At 40.1% G+C, this 19,730-nt stretch overlaps 1 protein-coding gene across 1 annotated transcript; it reads left to right on the top strand.

Moving 5' to 3' along the window:
* The first annotated feature begins 14,408 nt into the window (after positions 1 to 14,408).
* nkx2.3 (NK2 homeobox 3) lies at positions 14,409 to 18,695 on the top strand. Its single transcript, XM_017724333.2, has 2 exons — positions 14,409 to 15,121; positions 15,693 to 18,695. Exons 1-2 carry the CDS (start codon positions 14,761 to 14,763, stop codon positions 16,313 to 16,315), a joined length of 984 nt encoding a protein of 327 aa, XP_017579822.1. The 5' UTR covers positions 14,409 to 14,760; the 3' UTR covers positions 16,316 to 18,695.
* Positions 18,696 to 19,730: the final 1,035 nt, after the last annotated feature.

A 19,730-nucleotide genomic window follows, 5' to 3' on the forward strand; every position in this document is an offset into this window, starting at 1 on the left:
GCTAGGCGTGACCGTTTACACCAATAGAACGCGCGCTCCCATAACTGGCCCCCAAAACAACCAATCAGTGAGCAGTATGGGAAAGGTTAAGGGGTAAAACGTGACGTCCCCAAAAAACACCAAGCCAGGACCAATCAGAAGACAAGCTGAGTGACTGACGCAGATCCTTACAAATGGCTATGAGGAGCCGGGGCGCATTTGTCTGGTGCAATAGGAAACAGCAGTGCCGTGGACGCCCTCTCTGAATGCCCCTGAGTGCTTTACACCTCTTTAGTGTGGTCTGAGCTCCTTTGAAGGAGCAGCGCTCCACCCAGTTATACCTCAGTTATCAGACTTATATGACACTGACTGTAAACGTGTACTCAGAGGAGATTTTGGCAGTAGCCTATGAAGCGGGTCCTTCCATTCACTGTGCTTTGTGAGTTATGATAGAAATATTAGCGAATAACGGGCTAAATCCACATAATCAAACTTCATTATGCGCATTTCTCTTCTGATACAGGGCGTCAAACTTTCTATCATTTGCATTTGGTGGCCTTTAGCTGTAGGCTGCTGCTTCCCTGCACATGGGCCAGCCAAGCTCAGCCACTTCAGCTTTCACTGACTGTGAAAACCCTTACCACAAGATGGCTCTGCAGAGCTTTACTACACTCTCTCTGGACCCACTTAACCTCCAGATTGGGGCGAGTTTTATATTTTTTTCATCAGTAGGAACGTTTATTGCAACAGTTTATATCAGATTTAGCAGTGCCTGAAGACTTAAAGGAGAACTCCACCGGTTTTTCAGAAAATTCTCCAGAATTAAAAGGTTGAGATGTAAACGAATGACTTCATTCAGAGTGGTTTGATGTGAAACCCTCCACTTTAGAGAAACTAGCATTGTTCACAGTGGTGGTGATAGGAACCAGAGATGAAATGAAATGGTTGCAGTTGTGCTGCCTGATGTGACACACTGTTTTATAATAGCTTTGCAATAAAGTTTTAATCAATTTGCTTTGATCCATTCATGGTGGAGAGGTGCATGTAGGGTAAAGTAGCCCCCAAAGAAAACATTTTTTCAGATTTACGACTATTTAACCATCATCAACATATAAACATGTAAGACCCAGGAGGTTTACTGGTAATTCTGGTTTCTCACCACCACTGTAAAGAAATCAGAGTCTCTATATTGAACCATTATTGAAGATATTAAATGATTTTTGTCACTTTTGTGGCTGATTAGAAACCATACATTTACATTTAATCGATTAGACCCAATTATGCATAATAATAATAATAATAATAATAATACATTTATAATATTATGATACAATTATAATAAAATTGGAAGTGCATGTAATAGTACAGTCCTGCTAAACTACGTTTTTTGTTGGATATGGTACTGTTTTATACTGTTTTGCTGGCTTCCTTTTGTAGAGCTTTGCAGACAACATCTCTTTCAAATGCATGTTTGAAGTAAATGGCTCTCCAATTTCTCCACCCACATACAAATATTCATATGAAATCAAGACAAAATATAATGTCATTTATAGATACTGTTCAGTAGACAACACCCTACTACCTCTTTTGGAGATCTACAGGCTCGCTAACAGTGATGACGGGTGGGATTAAATGGGTTAATGACTGAAACTATCTTTCCGTGTTTAAACTGAAGGTCGTGTGTAAACATAAAGGCTTTCACTGCTCAGCTCGAATGTGTAGTGCATGTAGATGTCTTGGTTATTTTGTGAAATCTTCTCAGTTGTAGCTCCAAGTCATGTAAGAGACTCTGTACACTTCATAGCATCATCACTGGCTGGCAAACTGTAAAACTATAAAATATTTCATGGTCACCATTTTTAGAATTTGGAAAAAGGGCAAAATAATGACTGTATACCAGCATATAAGTCTTGTTAAAATAACTGAATAATTTCACAAAGTCCACACTCACAAAGTTCAATATTATTTAATGTTAATTGTTTTTTAAATGTCTGGCCAAATTTCCAGATAATTGAATCTCTGTAGCAGTGTACCACAAACATTACTTCTTGTTAAAAATTATTTTCATTTACAAAGTCAAATTGCAAAAATTGTTTCAAACTTTACAAAAAGCATAAAAATCTAAATTTCCTTTCTGCATTTCTTCTTGAAGTAAGAAAGCATTTTTTTTTCGCAATATGAGCTTCAATAAACCTGTAAACCTTCTGACATCTTCCCTTGTTTTAGTACATTGGCCCTTTTAAAGCATTCTGTTCACTGAACTTTCTACAGGAATATTAAAATACATTAGTTTGCCTGACAAACCTGGATCAGTATTGATACACGTACCAAATATTAGTACATAAAATATATTCACTGTAAAAAGTGGCTCATCAGACCTACCTAAAAAAATGCTTCTTGCGGTAACAAGTAAATTAAGTAGTTTTATTCAACCTAAATAATTACTTTGAATGAATGATTTTTTGAATGAACATAGTTTTTCAAGTTGAATAAAACTAGTTCAATTGTTTGTTACCACCAAGTATGTTTTGAGGTAAATCTGATGAACCACTTTGAACAGTGTACCTAGAAGAGCCATATCCAGTTTAGTCTCTTTGGTTGATTGAGTTTTAGGGTGCACTCCAGGCCCCCGGGCCCAAAGGCCAAAGACAGAGGGGGGTTTCAGCTGCACCTGTACCATACCCTCCTACTTTCTGCCCTCAGTTCTCCTATCTCTCATCCTTCTACAGGAGATGTTTGCATTCTTTCCCAGTAAGTTAGGCTATCTTACCTGTATGTGTTACCTGTCAGCTGTAATTATGGGATTTGGAGCTCCCAGCACTGCTCTGTCTGCCGAGACAGAGAGAGGGAGATTGATCACAGGAGAAGTTTGACATACATGCCTCTTGGTGAAATGCTTGCTGCTTAAGTCACACTAGCGCTCAGCAGGTTAACTCAATGTTAGATCAAAGGAGAATCCTTACACTGCATTGAATTAAAGAAAAAAAAAAACAGAAAAAATAGCAACAATGATATATGAAGCAGGATATAAAGTTTTCACATGACAACCTTTTTTATTTTTCATTTGTATTTAATTCATTTACATGTTTCACATGCTGAAGCATACAAATAAATGGTGTAACATGTTGAAATGGATTTTTACCTGTTATGATTATCACGTGGAATCATGTAAAAAACAAAACAAAAAAAATAACACAAGTGTCCTTGAGATCACACATGAAAACCATGTGATTACACGTTCAATTCCAGGACATAGCATGTAACATCAGATATTACACACCTGTCATATGTTTACTTGTGAACAATTTTTTGTTTGTTTGTTTTTTTAAAACACTTTATATATGATCATATGTAAAACGGCCTTTGTGTAAAGGTGAGTTATTGGTTAAATCACAAAACTGATTTCATTTAGTTTTATGTTTAGTTTTATTTTAGTTAATTTTTATTTTATTTAAAGCAGCAGAAAGGTAGAGGGGACTACATTAGCCACCCGTCTCAATACTGCTTTTGACAGTAGCCCTTGTCATCTTAAGGGAATCCTCAACACCATCTTGAGGTCCATTCCATTTCTGTATTAGCTCAAGTGAAGTTTATTAGGTGTGAGAGAGGGAACGCAAGTGTCAAGTTCAGCAATTGTACTTTCCCAGAAGTCTTTGTGAATGTAAGTATTTGCCTTTTTAAATCAGAAAAAAATGGCAAACAAAGCTGTTTGATAGCCATAGCTATAAGCTACTTTTTAATATTTAATATTTCAAAGCTATAGCATTCGGTTTGCTGTGTTCAGACTCGGATTTATGCAGCAAACCACTGCATCTGTTACATGTGAGTTCATTACTTTATTCTGCTAGCCTGTTACTGCTGCAAGCTAAAGGCTACACAGCTAACAACAAAAAGAAAGACACAACGTCACAGTTCTACACCAGTGTATTGCCAGACAAAGCAACTATTCACAAAATGTATGTATATTATGTTCAGGAAAAAAAGTTTTAAATTACAGAGTTTATCTGATGTAAGCGACAAGAGCTGAGAGTGAAAACATTCCAACTTGATTAATCCGGTGCTCACTGTCCCCTCCTCCTCCTGTGTGGTGAGTGGCCACTTGGATAACATTGGTGTGACGAATTTCCGAGTGGTGAGTTAAGGTTGGTAAGGGAATATTAAAATGCATTGGAATGGGAATTTTTAAAAAAGAATACTACTTTTAAAGACATCAAATACATTTGCTTGTCTGCTTGTCTGTCTGTGTGTAAATTTGAACTGGTAACAATAGTACAAGGCTGTAAGTACTGGATTTTCATTTAGTAGATATGAATTTAGTTAGATAAATAGACAGACAGACACACACAAAATACATTTGTCTGCTTGTCTGTCTGTCTTTCTGTCTGTCTGTCTATTTATCTAACTAAATTCATAACTACTAAATAAAGATCCAGTGTTTACTTACAGCCCCGTACTCTTGTTTAACAGTTCGAATTTCCAAAACCTTCTTGGCTTTAAAACAATCATGGACCATGAAGGAAGTCAGCCATTCATACCAAACATATACACAAAACTGCATTCCAGCCCAGGACCTTCTCGTGTTGTTCACGTGTTACATTAGCCTTTCATCCATGGGTCAGTGAGTCTTACTGAGTGGCTGCCTTTTCAACTCCGTGTTGGTTGTTTGGTTTTCTACTGAAAGTGTCATCAATTCCACCTTGGGGACGAGACTGAGCAAAAACCAAGTGGAAAGAGCAGAGTGTTTTCCTCTGTGCTAGTCTGAGTTATGTGGCATGTGCCTATAGGCCCAACATGATATCATTAACAAAGCCAACTGAGAAAGGCTGGGTGGGGGCACAAGCAAGTGAGGAGGTTTAGAGACTTTGTGAAGTAATGAAAGCAGTTATTCTGAGGTGTGAGGTAACAATGGTCAGACATCAAGTCCAAGGTGAAATTACAGGCTATACACAGAAAATTATGATGGAAAATGAATGGAAAATTCTGCTTTGTGCAGCATTAATTTGTATGTACAAGACATGAGAATGACAGTGCCCAGCTTTTCAAGTACAAAAGTTGTATTTGTAACTTCTGAACATTTTAAAGAGGAAGTGTATAAATACTTACATGTTCATAACCATTAAGTAAGGTTTAGTAAATCGTGTAACTTAAAGATGAAGAGAACCATACGTTGTGCCCTGTTCTATACAAGGCTGATTGATACTGTGTTTGGTCAGACCGTGACATCAGAGACCTGCTCTACATTTAGATATGGCCATTTTAAACAATGGAAGGAAGTATAGCCTCATGTCTACCAGTCTACTCTCACCAATCGGTTTACATCTTATTGAAAGGTCTAAATAAACAGACAAGTTAGAAACCCCACACAAACATGGCCTTAATTCATACTTGGCAGAAAACATGTCATAATATCAACAGAAGCAGAGTTAATGTAAACTATTATGTGTTTTTTTTCCTTATGGCTCTTAAATAGCTTTGCATATTGAGCATTAAACAAAACTTGTCATCAAACAATTCACTTTCATGTTGCATCACTACTATCGGTGTTATGAGTATTACTTTGAGTATATAAAATAAACACAGGCTTCATTAGAATCAGTCTAATTCATCAAAGAGCACCCAGCCATAGCTTATTTATTTAATATTGTTATAATTGTTTGATTTCCTAACATGGCTAATCAGATAATGTGAACATTTAAGTAAGAATGCTAAAGTCTTTTTGGCAGTAGCACTGGACTTCCCTCACTTTCATCACAGCAAAATGATTTGTTTAAATACCCCGTAATAACTTCACCATTGCTGATGTACTAGTAAGGGCAAGAGCAGATACACAAATGTATGATCACACAAGTGTTTACAAAGCTCTTTATGTGAGTAAAACATGTTTCCCAAGCTTGCTCAGGCCTAAATACAGCGTGTATGATTATTCTTTAATACTTGGTAGAGTTATGCCAGTGGAAGAAATCCATTCAATTCACCATGCCTGACAAGTTCCTCAATGGGATATTGCAAGTCCCTGCATGCATGCTATGAATACCCCTGTGAGTGCTTCTTTTTGTCCTAAATGCTGACTAAATGTCAGGTCTTTCTTTCTTCTTTCTTCTTGCTCTTTGGAAGCAATAAAGAAAAGTCAAACAAAATCATTGTTTGGATAAAAGGCAACAATTAAAAGTTTAGTCTGAAATACATTTACTAGAAAGGCAAATATTCTGTTTAAAAACTGTTAGGCCATGTTATAGTTACAGATGAAGTCACGTATCATCTGCTGTCCAGTAGTATGTATTAGTCATGTTGGCTGTCTTCTCAGTTTCCTCCATGTTCCTACAAGCACATAGCTTCCCAGGGCTTACTCCGAGTTTAAGAGCTTGATCGATATTCAGCATTTCCCAAGCCTGCTCACGCCAACAGAAAGTGAGCATTCCAAATTGTCTTGCCAAACTCAAATCGCAAAGGAAAAGTAGGACCAGAAATATGGTTGCTTTTATTTACAGATATGACAACGTATGAATGGGAACTCATGGCTTAATGAAAACAAATTGTCATTTTGATGGGAGACGCCACACTGGCTGCTTAGAGCAACACAGGCTCTCTGCCCGCAACATGTTTACCCCGTGGGAGGTCATGTGGTGTGTATGCTCAAATGAACAACATATAAATCCAAATGAAATTAATTATATTATTGTTTCAGAGACAAACTTAGTAAACTGTGGACATTCCAGTGGTCAGATGAACTCGACGTAACCTTTGCTTTTTTTTTATTTTTGCATCTTTGGCACGGCCCAGGGAACATTTCGATGAAACGAGAGGAAATCTAGCCTTTCACGTCCTACTTAATGCACGGTAGCTGCTTCTCACAGCTATTATTTCTTTATCGCTCTCCATCTGTGGAAATAGAAAGGATGAGAATATTTAGGTTACATGCTTCCTCTTACACCACATTCCCCCCAGACATAGGTCACACACATTACGGTCTTAACAGTGCCTAATTTGCAACTCATATATACAAACACACACCTGCAAGGCTAAGGCCGTCTGTGGAGAAATACAGCTGTCTAATTTATTAGTCCCATGGGGGGGCAGGGACTGTGGATCTGTACTGGCCTGACTTCCGTCAGTAGTCTTTCAGAGCAGACCTCCCCAGCTAGGAGCTCCAGCGTGACAGAAAATGTCTGGAGTTGCGGTGGGGTCCACTCCCAGGCCTTTGGCTCGCCTCCTCTTTTCCTCCCTGTCTGAGGCAGAGGCAGGCAAGGCCATCAGTCACCCAGCTGGGTCAGAGGCACAATGGCGCAGGCGAGGTCTCAGGGCCCAAACGATTCAAACAGCCTCCAAGCAGCAGCTGATAAGGCTCACCTTCCGGGACCCGAGGGGGTCTGCAGCTTCTCAGATATGCATACTGTATATATGGTAAGGCTTTCTGCCTGGCTGAAAAACCTGGCTCAGCAGCCATCATGCCAAGTAAAGTGCACAGATGCTTTTCTGGATCGGTATCCTTGACAAGATGGAAAAAAAGGTCATGATGATCTCAGAGGACTGTGTCGTCTATGGTTTTGTTGGAACTTTCATTATACCAAATGGATTTGTTCAGAAATTCCTTGTCACAAAGAAACAGAACTGAAAATGTAGGCAGTCTTTCATTTGGTAGTGATTCTGAGGGAAATCTATCAGCATTTTCAGCTTTCTGTCATTCAGATGCATTAATATTGTGCATTAATAGATATCCATACTTAAAAAATAATCATCATCTGAAAGGGCTACGCAGTCCCTTTCAGATGATTATTATTTCTTAAGGTTTGTTGGAACTTTTACTATAGCACCACTAAGAAGAACTAAACTGTATGAAGTCTTTCATTAGATAGTGACTCTGAGACAAAAGTATAGAGAAGACTTTCAGACCTTGTATCTGGGATGCTTAACAGGGTTAAAAATGATCTGAGATTAATTTTAGTCTATAGTTTTTTTGGTAAAATAATGGATTTTTCAAAATTCTCTTCTCATGAAGAAGCAGAAATAAAACTATATATTATATTTCATTAGGTAGTGACTCTGGGAAAAAATAGTATAAAGCAAACATTTAGGACTTGATTAAACAGCATAAGGGTGATCATATCAGCCTTTTAAGATTAAGTAAATTCACTATATATTGTGCTTTATTAAATATTGTAATTGGCATGCTCAACAAGGTTAACAACAAAGAAGATCTGAAGGGAAAGACTAGTCTATGAGTTTGTTGGTACTTCTATTGCAAAAATAAGATGTCTTCATGACTCCCTTCTCACAAACAAAATGTGAAGAATGCAAAGTATTGACAAGTATAGACAGCTGTCAAAATGATCTTATCTCAGCTTTTTTCAACTTTGCGTGGTTCAAACTCACTAAGCACGTGTGTTTTCAGATATTGTCACTAGACTCCCTAATTCTCTAAGACATAATGCATCATCTTTAAATCTTTTCAAGTAACCTGCTATATGTAGATTAGCTTTAATATTTACATTATAGGCAAATCTAAATATTTAAATTGCTAAATTTCCTCTGGGATCAATAAAGTATTTGTCTGTCTATCTATCTATCTATCTATCTATCTATCTATCTATCTATCTATCTATCTATCTATCTATCTATCTATCTATCTATCTATCTATCTATCTATCTATCTAATCTGTGCTTTGAGAAAGTGCCTGAGAGTTTGATTTCCACTACACATGCTGACATTCAGATAACATAAACATGAAACAAGAAACAGGCCAAATCACACACCACATGGTGTAAAAAATGTTTCCAAAGCAAGTTTATCAGTTCCCTTCATTGTTTTTTTTCTCTGGAAATAAAATATTTGTAGTATTTGCCACCCCACAACAATCTCTTTCAGTTACAGCAATGTTTACACCATGCAACACCCAGAGAAATGAACCTCATTTTATGAATCTGATTTAACAATGAGAGTCTCCTTAGTTGGGAAGAACATTTATGTTATATAGCCGAAAAAATCCATAAATCCACCTAAAGGCTGGAATCTAAGAAAAGACCTCAGGTACAGTTAGCTCAGCTTGTCCCCAGAGGTGTTTATTTAAACCATGATGCAGTTCTATGAGAACCATTAAGGACAGATTGATCTCAGCATTAATCTCCAGTCTCAACAAATCCAGCTATGAGTCCAGGAATAAAGTGTGAGTGAAGTATAATTTAACTGTGGAATTTAGTGAAGAGATTCTGATTGGCTGTGTGCTGTGCTTTGGAGAGAAGTAGACAGTAACACCCTCCTCACCACACCTCTGCAATTATTTCACTCATTAGAACAAAGTGATTCACTGGTCTTCAAAACACATCACTCTTCCACAAATTCCATTCCAGTGCTGTTAAATGTCCTGGTGATGTGGCCTACACACTCGCAAATAAAGTTTCCTCACTAGTTCTTGCCGTGGATGCTCTAGTTACTACCTTCATTTGGTACAGAGCCTTGATACTTGAGGAGATTCTTTACACTTCACAATGTTCTTACACACACACACACACACACACACATATCTCATTTACAAAAAATGGTTCTTCAAAGAGCCATCCATTGAAAAGTTCTTTATGGAATTAGTTCTTCTGTCCTGTTGCTCCAAAGAATTCTTTTTTGGCTTCTTCATTTAAGGATTCACATGAAAACCAAGGCTGTCTAAATCTTAAATAACATGGGTCATAGGGACATGCATTTGCATTAACAAAGTATAGATAAAAGGCAAACACAATGTTTATTTATTAGAAAAAATGGTTCTATATCCTCCCAAATTAAGGTTCTGCAATTTGTAACAAAAACTGATTTCATTAAAAAAAAAAAAAAATTTCAACCATTTCCAAAAGGTTCTTTAAGGACCTTATATGACAGGTTCTCCCACATAGAGAGACTCCACTTAAATCAGGGCTGCCTAAAGTTAGCCCATGAGGATGTCTGAAGTTATTCTAGCCCCACCCCCATAAAGAGAACATGCATATTGTTGTACTCCATGTATATTATTTATTTCTTATTTTCCTTTCATGCCTGCATTTTTTAATTATTTCATTAAAAATTATAGTGTGATGTTGTAAAATAGATTTTAAAAACTGAAACCTATCTAGCTTTTTATTTGTATATTGTTTAGCATAATCTTTTAGCCCTGGATCCACACACTTTACACTTTTTTACCTCCCAAGACAAAGTGCTTGAGGATCCTTTAATTTAACCATTCAAACACTTCTTTGGATTCTCATGGTTCTATTTGTAATCATTGTTTTTGCTAAAGAATCCATTAAAGAACCACTCTGTGCACCAAGACAATGAACTTGTGTTTATAGACACTGCCTTTATTACTTATTACACTTCAAAATTTTTGTTCTATTTTTGAGTGTGAAATTAGCTGTGAACATCTAATTTGCCTGTTGTCCTCTTTCATTGGCTGTCGTTTTCTTTAAATCCAGTGCAGTTTAAAACGAATCTCGAACATGTAACATTATTGGCTACTTCAGCCATCTGGACTCATGGCGAACTGTGGCTACCTATCCAGCCTAACCTCCGTCCAGGTCCTGATGAAGATGATCTATTGGCCTCTCCCTCCCTCTGCTGACCAGCTCACTGTCATGGTGCTTAGGCCTGGGTTTTGTTAGGTCCAGGAAACAGACTCTTCCGTCACGTAAACATGGATTTAAAATCTGTTTGCGTCCAGACTGGTACTGGCACGTAACCACTGCTGTCATTTCTCTGAGATTCATTGAGGAAGGAGATGCAGCTGAAGGTAAAGTGATTGACTGGGAAAGCGGTATTGTTTGGTTTATTTTATTACAGCAAATAGACATTTGTCACAGAGTTTTAGCATCGAGTCTATGTGCACGACGCCCTTTAAGTGACACCGCTTCCAAATAGGTTTATTCGAGAGAGAGAGAAAAAAACCGATTGTGCTAGTTTATAACATTAAACAATGTTAGTGGTTTAGTGCAGAGTTAATGAAATAGCACAATAAAGAGGACTCTGGGAGCTGCAGCTGCTATCCGTCCATGTTAAGGACGTCGCTGTCAAGGAGGCCCGTTTCCATAAACGTGACTAAACGTATTTAGCACTCAGATAGGCTAATGCACAGGCCATTAGACTCATGGGAAATCTTACAATCAGACGAGCTAGCCAATGGCTAAAAAGGTAGATGAGCCCCAGGTTCAGATAAGATTAGGATAATGCCCAAAATATTACAGCCTTTTTATTCAGTTATTTTATTGAATCTTTGCTTTAAAAAAAAAAAAATAATATATATATATATACACACCCCCATACCACATATATATGTATGTGTGTGTGTGTGTGTGTGTGTGTGTGTGTGTTTGTGTGTTTGTGTGTTTTGTTCTATATTATTTGATGGCGTTTTAGGCCCCCCGCGACCCTGTGTTCTAAAATATTTAAATAAAATTAAAAAAAAATATTCGTTCATTAACCGATGCACATTATATATTTATATGAACACTGCTAATGTATGAGATGTTGCTCTGCAGAAATCAGAAGGAGACGATTACAAATAGCAAGTTTATAAGGCATAGAAAGTGGGCAGTGATGATCAACGGACAGCCTTCGCTCGAATGAAAATATACGACGTTTACCTTCAGCTCTTAAACAGGATTTAAGCAATCCAGGCGCGGATTAGCGTCCGTCACAGCCTACAGGAACGTCCGTTATAAAAGGCAGACTAAACAGTTTGTTTAATTGTGCTGCTCATTGCGTTTAGCTCGTTGTGCCTTTTGCACATAAATGTATTCGTCTTTAAAAAGTCGGTCGTTTGACTTGAAGATCAAATCAACGAAGAGCTGCGATTTCGATTAGTTTTCTTTAAGTTCTGCAAGCAAGCATAAAGTGAATAACGCGTCCAATGGTAAATGTATAAACACGTGTTGGACTGTAGGCGAACTGATCCACACGAAAGACCTGATATTCTCGCTAAAATTCCGTTACCATGTGATGTTCCATCGAATGATACCGTGACAGACTAAAGTCTCGCGTACAGGTTCATTCAAAACTCCAATGTAGTTAATGAAGAGGCACAATCTATTTATAGCCGGCCCTGTCAAACATTTAGCACATTTATCCCCTTCCCAATGTGTCAGCACATTTGGATTTATCATGATGGATGGTGGGCATTTTTTAGAAACCTTAACTCTGAGAGATACATAGTGCTGATAAAACTCGTGCTAAAGAGATAAGGCGCACTGAGACAGCTATTCAGTCTGTTATTAGTCTGAAATTACCTTACACGAACCTTCAAATTCATGTGCACCTCTTCTTGATATTGATCAGTGCATTATTATTTACATGTTTAACTGGGGATAAGCGTAATTCTTCCTCTTCCACACCTCTCTGTCTTCCATGGACCATTTTGAGACTTTTATCTTCGGACGGGAAGACATCAGCCTAATCTAAACAGCCCTGCTGATTGCTAACGGATGAGATTATCTCCTCTTACTCTCTCTCCTTTCTTTCCTGCGCTTTTTAGCTGCCACCAGGCTTTTGTCCTTGGCGCCGGGGCTGGGCCGCAGTGGCAGCAACGCAGAGAGCTGCCCTCACACACTTCTACAGACTGCTTCAGTCCCTCTACTAACATACAGAGTCTGTAATGGGTCAGCGGTAAACATCACACTGCCAGACAACAGGCATTCAGCAAACTACAAACAATGTAAATGTACCCATAGAGGTACAACTGTGGCTTTAAGGTCCATCCACGTTTTTCGTAATTGTAACTTTCCATAACTTTGTTTTAAAACAGAAAAAGTCTGGATACTCTCAGGGTGTGTGGAGTCAATACAAATAAAATTCTACATATAATTGCGACGGATTGTGGTACAATTATGTTCCCTAAATACACTGTTAGAAATAAAGATGTGCGGGGACATTTTCCGCTCATTAAGGTATAAACAATGTAAATGTACCTCAAAGTTATTGTTTATCTTAAAATGGGGATTTCCAAAGTGAAAGGTACGTATTTATACATTTTCATAACTTAATGCTTTAAAACAGACCAATAAAATAAAAAGGCTGGAGTCGGGACGGGGTGTGTGGAGTCAGTACATCTTAGAAAATATCATTTCAATGGAATATAGTAAAATTATGTTCCCTGACTAAAGTTCCTGAGATGTACCCTCGAGGGTACCAGCCCAGTAACAGCTCAGTAACTTTTTTCTGAGAGTGTACTCTGTCGCGAATAGGATTCAGGTGTCTGAATAAGAGCAATAACAACAACAACAACAACAACAACAACAATAATAATAATAACAACAGCATTGAAGAAGTGTAAAAACGTAAATTATTCTGTACTTGAAAAAAATACATGTTATCTAATGTAGTTCCTAAAGCTCAGAACGAAGATCCAATCAATAAAAGGCAAAAATTAAGAGAATGTTTTCAACTAGATTTTTAATGAATTTTCATTCATGCTAATCAATTATTCTAATGGTAAAACAAAAACAGAGACAGCTATGAGTAGTGCATTAAAGTCTCTATGATTCAACTATGAGCCTTAAAGGGTGTAAAAAGTGCATTGAGCTGTCTATGGCAAGGGTTATTCAACCTTTGACTGTTGGAGAAAGACAGTCGGTGCCAAAGCTGGAAACAAATGGTGTCACCTTTCCAGGAGACAACGCAGTTTATATTTACCAAACAAGATGAGCCAGACACACGCAATGAAACACAAACGCGAAAAAACGTAATTGTAACATTCGTTACAACGGTGTCGGTTTGAATAGGAACGTCAGACGCCTAATGGCGAAATAAAGGTTAATGTTCGTTTCATTTTCATACAGTGCACTTTCCATCTACAGCAGTACTCAACACTCCTAAACACTCACTCACACACACTGACACACACATGCACACACTCTTAAAAGCAGCGTGTAAACACTCACTAAGGCCACATGTAATAATCTACAACCAAACTGCTTTTCATACTATGAAGTCATGAAAACGTTGCGGTTTATGGCAGAAAGGCCATAAAGGCCAGCCGTGGCCACGCGTGTATTCAAAATTTCATTCAAACGTGGAGTGAACTTATTTAATCCTCGTGAGAAAAAAACGTCAGCTGAAACTGGGAGACGTATATATTTTATACATTCCTCCACTTGACTGATTTCCAGAAGAGGACAAACGCACTAAACATTCGTCCTGACCCATAATAAGAGCTGGATCTAGAGATATCCTTATCTACAAATACTTTCCACAAGACAGGCAGCGTCACCTTTCCCTGAACAGCGGGCCTGTTGAGCACTTGCGTAAATTGGCCACATGTATAAACCGAACCAAGAGCTTTTAATGGTCCTACCGTTACACATGTGGGCACATGAGGCAGCGTAAATCAGAATCAGTCTAATCAGGGCCTGGCATTTGGGATTATCGCTTATCAGATGCGCTCACTCTGACTCAAACAGAGCAAGAAGAACAGCAGCTCGTGGCTTTGGGCTTTGGGAGAGGGGCAGCACTCCTCTCAGTCGTCTTCATCCCGCCCCGGCAGCGTGACATCACCGCCTTGCAGCAATGCCTTCCCTCCACGGACTCCAGCTAAACACACATCAGCTCGAGGGCTCAATGCTGGCATGAGACAAGCGGCGTCCCCCTCCCTCGTCCCTCTGCGCGCGCACCACCACCGCCACCCTGTCCCGAAAATGGAAGACTAGTCCACGCTATTAGGTATGTTTCCATGAACTTGCTGCCTTATATCTGAAACCTATTATTGTTTTTTTTTTTTTCCCGAGCGTGAGGCTCGTTGGTGCCCGCAGGCCGCCGGTCCAGCAGAGCCCTACATGTGCGAGCACAGCATGATGCTTCCCAGCCCAGTAACGTCAACCCCGTTTTCTGTCAAGGATATACTGAAGCTGGAGCAGCAGGCACAACACCTGCACGGGCCGTGGTCACTGCCAGGGCAGCAGCAGCAGCAGCAGGCCGACTGGCAGCCGCGCTTTCACAGTCCACCGTCTTGCGCGCTCGGTGGCGCGGACAGCCCGGGCTTCTCGGACAGCGAGGACAGGATGGCCTTCCTCAACGCGCTCTCCGTGCAGGACGGCCTAGTGGAGAGCAGCCTCTCGCCCCCCATGTTCGCCCACACGGCTCTGGGACACGTCGTGGAACCCAAGCTGGAGGAGGATCCGGAAGAGCATGAAGGCAGTGAGTTACCTTCAAAACTTTGCGTAATTATGACATTAAAAAAAGTTTGGTTAAAAAAAAAAAGAAAGCCACAAGATTTCCTCTGGAAAATGGAGGAACTAAAATTAGGCTTTAGATTACTTTTGTCCAAAAGCCGAATGAAATGAATTTGAATATATTAACATTATCTTAATCTAAGCGAAAATTAAATGGGGAGATAATCGCCTTCTCCGTTTAACGATAGATTTTTTTAGCGACATTGTTTACACAGCCGTAAAAAAGAGTCAGTGGAGTAGGCCTGTGTAAATAAATGAGATCGGATCCACGCCGTTAATGTCGGTTTAATTCAATCACAGTTGTAAACGTTACATTTTAAGAGAAGGATCAAACTTAATCAGCCTGTATTTTGGGTTCGAATCATGAGAGAAAACATTTACGCTTGTGTTTTACGTTTGCCGAAACGATCAAATATTCCTTCGATGTCTGTTCACTGCTTATTATTTTCATATTATCACAGTCCTACTGACAGTCTCTGCTCCTTCATCGTCTCTGTGCTGTCACTGACTCTGCTGTGTCTCGGCGGTTTTTGCAGAGGGCTGCGGCGCCGCGGTGCGCTCCCCGGACTGCGAGGCTGAGGTGTCGGACTCGGAGCGGGCGCAAAGGCCGCGCAGCAGGCGCAAGCCTCGCGTGCTCTTCTCGCAGGCGCAGGTCTTCGAGCTGGAGCGCCGATTCAAGCAGCAGCGCTACCTGTCCGCACCGGAGCGGGAGCACCTGGCCAGCGCGCTCAAGCTCACCTCCACGCAGGTCAAGATCTGGTTCCAGAACCGAAGATACAAGTGCAAGCGACAGCGGCAGGACAAAACGCTGGAGATGGCCGGACACCCTCACCCTCCGCCGCCGAGGCGCGTGGCAGTGCCCGTCCTGGTGCGGGACGGCAAGCCCTGCTTGTCCGGATCACAGAATTACAACGCGACCTACGCCGTGGCGCCCAACCCGTACACTTACAACGGCTATTCAACTTACAATAACGCCGCTTACACAAACGCCTATAACTGTACTTACCCCAGCCTTCCAGCGCTGCCGGCAAACACTGCGGCGAGTCCGCTAATGAGCATGAGCCTCAGCAACCTCGGGACGCACTCCCAACCCCAGACAGCCCAAGGGACAGCCGTTTCACCATGCCAAGGACCTCTGCAGGGCATCCGCGCCTGGTAGTGCAATTTTGTAGACCCCCAAAATAACAAGCTTCACGCCCGTAGCAGCCCCAACGGCATGATATATGATTTTTTTATTATGACTATCAGTATCACTCTAAGGTTAACAGTATGGACACTTTACGTTGGAGAAGTTCGTGTAAACAACGTTGCGATTGTTGAATGCATGTAAATGAAGTTGTTGTGTTTGTTTGTTTTTATTTTCTTTGCTGATGAAATGACTTTGTTGAACGTAAAGTATTAGTGTTGAAAGCGCTGACATCTCATTGCAGATTTATGAAACTCCTGTTTTCTGCGCTGGACCAAATTTTGAACACAGTCTAGACACTGTGGCACTAGCAGAGCTACGAACAAAATGCCTTGACCAGTCGTTACTCAATCTTTAACAGAATGGGAATGTATTGGTCGTCACAAAGCAGCTTCACAGAGCCCATAACCTCCAGTGATCCTGTGTGTTATATCCACATTCAGACACGCTTCCTCTCCGTTTACCACTGAGGCATTTCAAATAAAAATTAAAAAGTATGTGAAAATAATAATATAATGGGTCTAAATTAACAGCCTAGTCTTTGCTATCGGGCGCAGGTCGAGGCTTCATTACGGCCTCTGTCTATAATCAGCGTGTTAAAACCTTTTAGCCTGTCTCGCTATCATAATGGTCATCTGATGCGCAGTTAAGCAGTTTTGCACCCCCCGTCAGCCCCCTTTCTAGGAGGGAGGGGGGCGTAATTAATGAAGCAGCGCCAAACTCTTCACGTATGAGACTGTGAGTCAATGTGTAATGTCTGATAAACATGTTGTTCCAAGGAAACAAAGACACAAGGGAGAAAAACGCGAAAGTGACATTTTATATGTTTATTGATTGTGCATGAGAGCAGTTACGAAATAAATACAGACATAATAATATTCTATTCGATCTATGAGTAAATAAATGTGGTGGACGGGGTTGAAGACTCGAGACGCGGAATCATCCGCATTTTCCCAAAAAGTTTTCAAGCACGAGCCCATTTGTTGGAGGGACCGTTCGTGCTGAGAGAGGCCAGACGCCCACTGAGCTCGCTGACGAAAAGCAGAAGCCTGACGGGGAACTTAAACAGACATAAAGGATGGACATTAATATCGGAGTTGGGTCATTCAGCGAGACTCCATTGCAACTTTGCGCTATATCTGTAATACGCATCCGTAATTATAGACCTCAGAGAGAGAGAGAGAGAGAGAGAGAGAGATGATTATGATGTGATTTAATAGGCTTTTACCGTTGTTAAAATTGGCTAATGTCATCTGGACAGACTGTAATGAAACGACTTCACAGAAATGCTGCTAAATAAATACAAGGCGAGGTCTGGGGGAGGGAGGGAGCTTTAGTGCATTTTCCACGCATCACAGACTGTTTTAACCATAACGATACACATCGAATTCACACGGGTTAAATCAAGCTTTGGTAGAGGCTGTTTAATTTGGGCCATTAGGGCCCCAGAGGCCCTGAGTTTATCCTACAAGACTTGCCGAGGTTTGCCACTGCACACGCTTTTAATGGAGATGAATAGAAATGTAAACAGAGCGTCAGAGTGGGTTTGTCTGCGCTGATAGCGCGGATGAGCACTTCTCTTGACTACTGCACTACCGGTAGGACATACCTGGTGTCAGGATAAGTGGCCCGGAGCCTTCAGTGTAAATAATGCTGGCGACAGAGCGGCGATGCCTCGGGACTCCGCCTCGCCGCGGCGCGTCCACAGACCGCGATCTGTATCTGTGGAGGAGATAGAAGCTCTTCCATCAGGCTTAGGGGGCCTAGAGTTTCCCTAAACAATGTCTCCTGGGCAATAGTAGTCAGGGCTGAGCAACATTTGGACAGATTTCAGCCCTGCTAGAGATGGATGGCTGGCATTGCAGGATTACCATCAACAATTAACGTCAATCCGGCTGGACTCAAATCCTGAACTAGTTCATTCAGCTTGCGCGTCGTTCTGCGATCTGGCTGCACCAGATGAGAGTAACCGAGATGAGACAAGAAGACCTTTGGTCTCAGACCTTGTTATTTAACGCATTTGTCCTTTTTTAAGCACAGGACACGGACGCCCAGTACACCTGATGGTTTACACCAGAACTATGTTTTTCTGCGTGTAAACAGAAGCAAAGGACAGACACCCCAATATGGTGATAAGGCTCAGTCACCATAAACACGCACCCAACAGTGTTTATTTAGCAGTATGTGGGTTCTGGTGGGATTGCAAACAGGAGACAAGCATCACATTAAAGTCAGAGCGTTTAAAATAAAATGCAGAAGCAGGGGTCGCGTAGCTTGACTGGCCTATGTGGGCTGGTGGCTGTTTGCACATGTGAATAATCAAACCAAATAAACTTGTATATCACACAGTAAAGTTTATGCTTCCTTTCTGTGGACTGTTAAAGGAAAACTATACAAATTTCGCACCGACGTGTTAATTTAGCCCAGTGTTGATGTTGAATGTAATCTAGTCTATAATGCCCCGTGATTTTAGTGCACACATTTCAGCTACATCGTCCCTCAGAGCAGCGAAGAACTTACGTGGAGCACTTTCCCCACGCAACCATGTAGAATGCAGACACACAAAACAAAACAAAACAAAACAAACAAACAAATAAATTATATATATATATATATATATATATATATATATATATATATATATATATATACACACCCCCATACCACATATATATGTATGTGTGTGTGTTTGTGTGTTTTGTTCTATATTATTTGATGGCGTTTTAGGCCCCCCGCGACCCTGAGGGAGAAGCGGCTTAGAAAATGTGTGTGTGTGTGTGTGTATGTGTGTGTGTGTGTGTGTGTGTGTGTGTGTGTGTGTGTGTGTTTGTGTTTGTGTGTGTGTGTTTTGTTCTATATTATTTGATGGCGTTTTAGGCCCCCCGCGACCCTGAGGGAGAAGCGGCTTAGAAAATGTGTGTGTGTGTGTGTGTGTGTGTGTGTGTGTGTGTGTGTGTGTGTGTGTGTGTGTGTGTGTGTGTGTGTGAGTTTTAGCCTCTTTTTCCATATTTGTAGAGATGTAGGACGTTATTAGAGTTACGTTTCGGCCCAAATCTAATCTGTAATTCTAAAAATGTTAATATAAGTAAATATTAGTAAAGTATAAGTAAATATAAGTACATGTAAAGTAAGAAAATATAAGTAAAAATTACATAATTATATTAATATATATATATATATATATATATATATATATATATATATATATATATATATATATATATATATATGTTTGTTTTTTTTTTTTTTTTTCTGGTTTTACACGTTCTACGTTAAAAGTAACACAAAATGTTTTGTGTCGAGCTGGACACATCAGTATGTTCAGTGTGTTGTTTTTTTTTTTAACACATCTGTTTTAAGAGTGTATAATTTAGACACTGGCACGTAA

This window comes from Pygocentrus nattereri, chromosome 5 (assembly GCF_015220715.1).
Source record: "Pygocentrus nattereri isolate fPygNat1 chromosome 5, fPygNat1.pri, whole genome shotgun sequence".
Taxonomy (NCBI): domain Eukaryota; kingdom Metazoa; phylum Chordata; class Actinopteri; order Characiformes; family Serrasalmidae; genus Pygocentrus; species Pygocentrus nattereri.

Bases quoted from the DNA above. Each gene is read 5' to 3' on its own strand.
- nkx2.3 (XM_017724333.2), top strand. From the start codon at position 14,761: ATGTGCGAGCACAGCATGATGCTTCCCAGCCCAGTAACGTCAACCCCG. The intron at 15,122-15,692 runs GTGAGTTACCTT...CGGTTTTTGCAG, and splicing joins TCCGGAAGAGCATGAAGGCA to AGGGCTGCGGCGCCGCGGTG.